The sequence below is a fragment of the Atta colombica genome, unplaced genomic scaffold (genome assembly GCF_001594045.1).
Source record: "Atta colombica isolate Treedump-2 unplaced genomic scaffold, Acol1.0 scaffold127, whole genome shotgun sequence".
NCBI classification, from domain to species: domain Eukaryota; kingdom Metazoa; phylum Arthropoda; class Insecta; order Hymenoptera; family Formicidae; genus Atta; species Atta colombica.
In genome coordinates, this window is record NW_017259214.1 from 958325 (window position 1) to 962174 (window position 3850).

At 32.1% G+C, this 3850-nt stretch overlaps 1 protein-coding gene across 1 annotated transcript; it reads left to right on the top strand.

Annotated features, from left to right (window-relative positions):
- The first annotated feature begins 1612 nt into the window (after window positions 1-1612).
- On the top strand, window positions 1613-3454 carry LOC108684210 (major facilitator superfamily domain-containing protein 12-like). The gene is made up of 6 exons (XM_018188410.1): window positions 1613-1796; window positions 1878-2160; window positions 2274-2409; window positions 2466-2831; window positions 2903-3156; window positions 3334-3454. The coding sequence occupies exons 1-6, from the start codon at window positions 1613-1615 to the stop codon at window positions 3452-3454; spliced, it is 1344 nt and encodes a 447-aa protein (XP_018043899.1).
- The last annotated feature ends 396 nt before the right edge of the window (window positions 3455-3850 follow it).

Consider the following 3850-nt stretch of genomic DNA (forward strand, 5'->3'; position numbering starts at 1 on the left):
TTATCAGAGAAATAACTTCGAGTTGTTATTTCTATTTATTATGGTGTGTAGTTAGAAGTTACCATAGTTTGCTAGGTCGCCTGACCAGGAGACCGTATAAGAACTTGCTTGGTATCGATTCCTTCGAGTGTGCCTCTCTCGCGTTTCTCTTTTGCAATCTCAGATTACAGGGCCTGTTTTGCCCAGTATACATACGACATCATTATCTATGTCAATTATCTTAAGAGTTTTTCTCTTTATATACTTATTATTATTTTTTAATAAAATTTAATTAATTTTTCATAGTTTATAACTTTTTGTTACATGAAATATTTAATTTATATTTTGTATTATATGTTTTTCTGATATATACGATATTTATATAGGACGTAATTTTCTAATTTTATTAAAATATTAGAAATAAACATTAAAACGAAAAAATTTATACATTGATTTATACATCAATTTATACAATCATAACATAGACATTAATCTTGTACAAAAAAATATTCATTAAAAAAAATTATTGAGTTTTGACTTGTTTGACGTGCTGGTAGATATCGATGTACTGATAAAATTACAGTTATCTCTGGCTACTGAATATTATGCTATATTAATCCGTCTGATAGTTTGACATAATCTTTCAAAGAACGACGTGTATTTCAGAGCTCAGTCTCTCACCTGCACGTGACGCGAACAGACAGCCAGTCCGATATCGCGGTATCCATCGTGACATGTGGCGGTAACGATAAATTTAATCATTTTTATGAAAACGTTGAAAGAGTCGACATTCGGATAGATACATCACGTAAATTTTAATCCAATTATTTCTTTAACATTCGTGAAATTTTTCTTCATTTATTAGAGCATACATTAACGTTCTATGTGCGATTATTTGTGCATTTTTATGTATTAGATATTATTAAAGTGTAGAATTTTTAAAGTTTAAAAAGGAATATAAAATTAGACTGAATTCAAAAGATTCAATCGCTGTTCAATTTTTATAGTGTAAAATATAAATTCGTATTTATGGATGTATGTGCGTTTTACGTAAAGATCTAACATGGCTTACTGAAATTGGTATATTAAATTTTTTTTTAGTTATATTAGTTTTATTAAAATTTTGAACCGTCGAGTCAAATAATCGGATTATCATAAGACCTTGTATTATCAATAATCTGTACCTAATCTCTCGCATGATATTATTAAATGTTTTTCATGTCATATTTGTAAACTTGTTCGCGATCATCATACTGTCCTAATAAGAAACAAACTACCATAAAAGAAAACAGCTTAAAGCAAAATTCAATCAAGTGAAAGGAATACCGACCGCAGATTTGCCTTATTGTTAGAAAGAAATAACGTCGTTTAAAAACAAACATTTTTTCTTTATTATTATATATCATCCATAAATCGTAAAATTTATTTAACTTTTAAACTTATTGTTCTTGATATTTACGTAATTGAAAATTCTTTTTTCCTTTGCGAAACCGCAGTAAATGATTATTACATGTTATTCGTAGCTTATATTATAGTTACATTTTCCGCAGACATAGGATTTTTAGGAATATTCTCGCAATTCATCAGAACTGTGAAAGTTTCCATTTGATCTTGAAAAGCTCACCTCTTCAAAATGGATAATGAACTTAGACCTCTCGTGAACAGCGGAAGAATAGCAGCGTCCACGAAAATCGCTTATGCTCTTGGACATGTTTTCAATGACCTAGCAGCTGCTATATGGTTCTCCTATACCTTAATCTATCTGCAACGAGTTGCATTATTAGAGCCTATCGTCGCTGGTGCACTTTTACTCTTAGGTATGTGTCGATCTATTCATGCGCGAACGATGCTACTATTAGTCATACTATTGATTAATGTTCGAACGATCTTTATTCAAGGACAAGTAATCGATGCCATTATGACACCCATATTTGGTTTTCTAATTGATCACTATTGCAAGAAAAAAATTTGGCACATCATTGGATCCGTGATGGTCACTCTATCTTTCCCCGTAATATTCGGCGGTTTTGTCAATTCATTTACTACGGTTGCGATGCTTTTATATATAATAAGTATTACGATATTTCAAATGGGTTGGGCAGCCGTACAAATCTCTCATTTATCGATGATCCCCTCGTTAACTAATTCCGTACTAGCTCGAACAGATTTAACCGCAATAAGGTATGCGATTTGTGTAATAATCTTTTGAAAACGTGGGATTCTAGATAGATAATTGAATGGTGATAATTGAAGCGAGTTCTATAAATATTATTTTAAGGCAAATTTACTCCTAGATATTCTGCTCAAGTTGGTGCGGCTGTGGTAGCTTTTGTAGTAACATGGATAGTTCTACCAACTAGTGGCGAATCGATCGATTCGCCACTAATTTCATTCGTTCAATTGAATCAGCAAGATGATTATAAATTCAGAGTACGTATGAAGAAAAAAAATGATAAAAAAGATATGCATGTGATTCTGATTTGCAGAATATCGTTCTGGTCCTCACAGCTTTCGGTTTGACCGCGACTGTCTTTTTTCACATTTTCCTGAAAGCGAATCTCTTGGAACAAACAATATACTTAAAACCGAACATCGAAAAATCAATTAAACCGTCGAACGTTTCATTGAATCGTCGAATATCATGGAACGATGTCATGGTTTTATTAAGAGTCGCGATGCTATACGTGGCGAGCAGATTATTTATCACTCTCACTACGATATATTTGCCATTGTATATAGAAGAGACAAAAGTTGGTAAGCAAGCGTTGGCCAGTGTGCCGTTAGTATCATATGTATTCTCATTCACGGCTGCTTTGCTACTCAAATATCTCAACAGAATTTGCAGTACCAAGGTAAATTTTTATAATAAGAAAAAAAAAAAAAGAAAAGACAAAGAGATACTAAATATATTTTTGTTTCGTAGGCTTGCTACTTTTTCGGCGCTATAATTGGTATAACCGCCGCCGTTGTCACGGAATTTGTCGGAAGTAACTCAACAGTCGTATACATCGTTGCCATATTAATTGGCGTGGGAAGCTCTATCACGATGGTCACCGCATTGAGCGTCACCGCCGAATTAATTGGCTGTCGAACGGAACGTAGCGCGTTCGTATATTCAATCGTCACTTTCCTCGATAAAATCATAACTGGTCTCGTAGTGATATTCATCGAGAAATTGTGAGTAACTATCCAAATTTCATTTAATTGCAGCCCTTCCATAATATTAAAAATTGTTATAAACAAATATAACTTACTTTAAGAAAAATGTTTACTTTACGATTTTAGATTAATAACGCAAATTTGGCTAATTCATTGTTTCTAAAACTCATTTTTATTTTTTTTTTTTTTTTTCAGGAGATGCAACGACAAAAAACTTTGTCCTACTTATAATCGAGATACATTGTCCATCGTTTGTGCTTCGTCAATGATACTGGGACTTGTAACTTTGCTATCTGTATCGCGTTCTCTTACTTAAGATATTAATGAATTAATATTTTTTGTATTATATGTCGTGTAAGCCATGATTGGAAAAGATTACTTTTTAAACATAACGCCTTACCGTTATCATTATTTGCGGTAAAAAGTACTGTTATTTCATTATTACCAAGTCTAAAAAGTGACGCGTTACTGTTAAAAAATCGTTACTTTTCGTTACTTTTTTTTGTAATTATGCAAGACGGACCTACTTACTGATTTTAATAAAATTAGAGTCATTCGACGTATTTTTGCATGAAAAGAATGAATCTGACAGAAAAATAAGTGTCACTCTGTCCGGCGAACTGAGATACTAATAGTTAAAGGTTGATGACTATTGAAGTAAAGAAATTTGTTGAATTAATTCATTTCATGCAAAAACGTATTGAATATATGA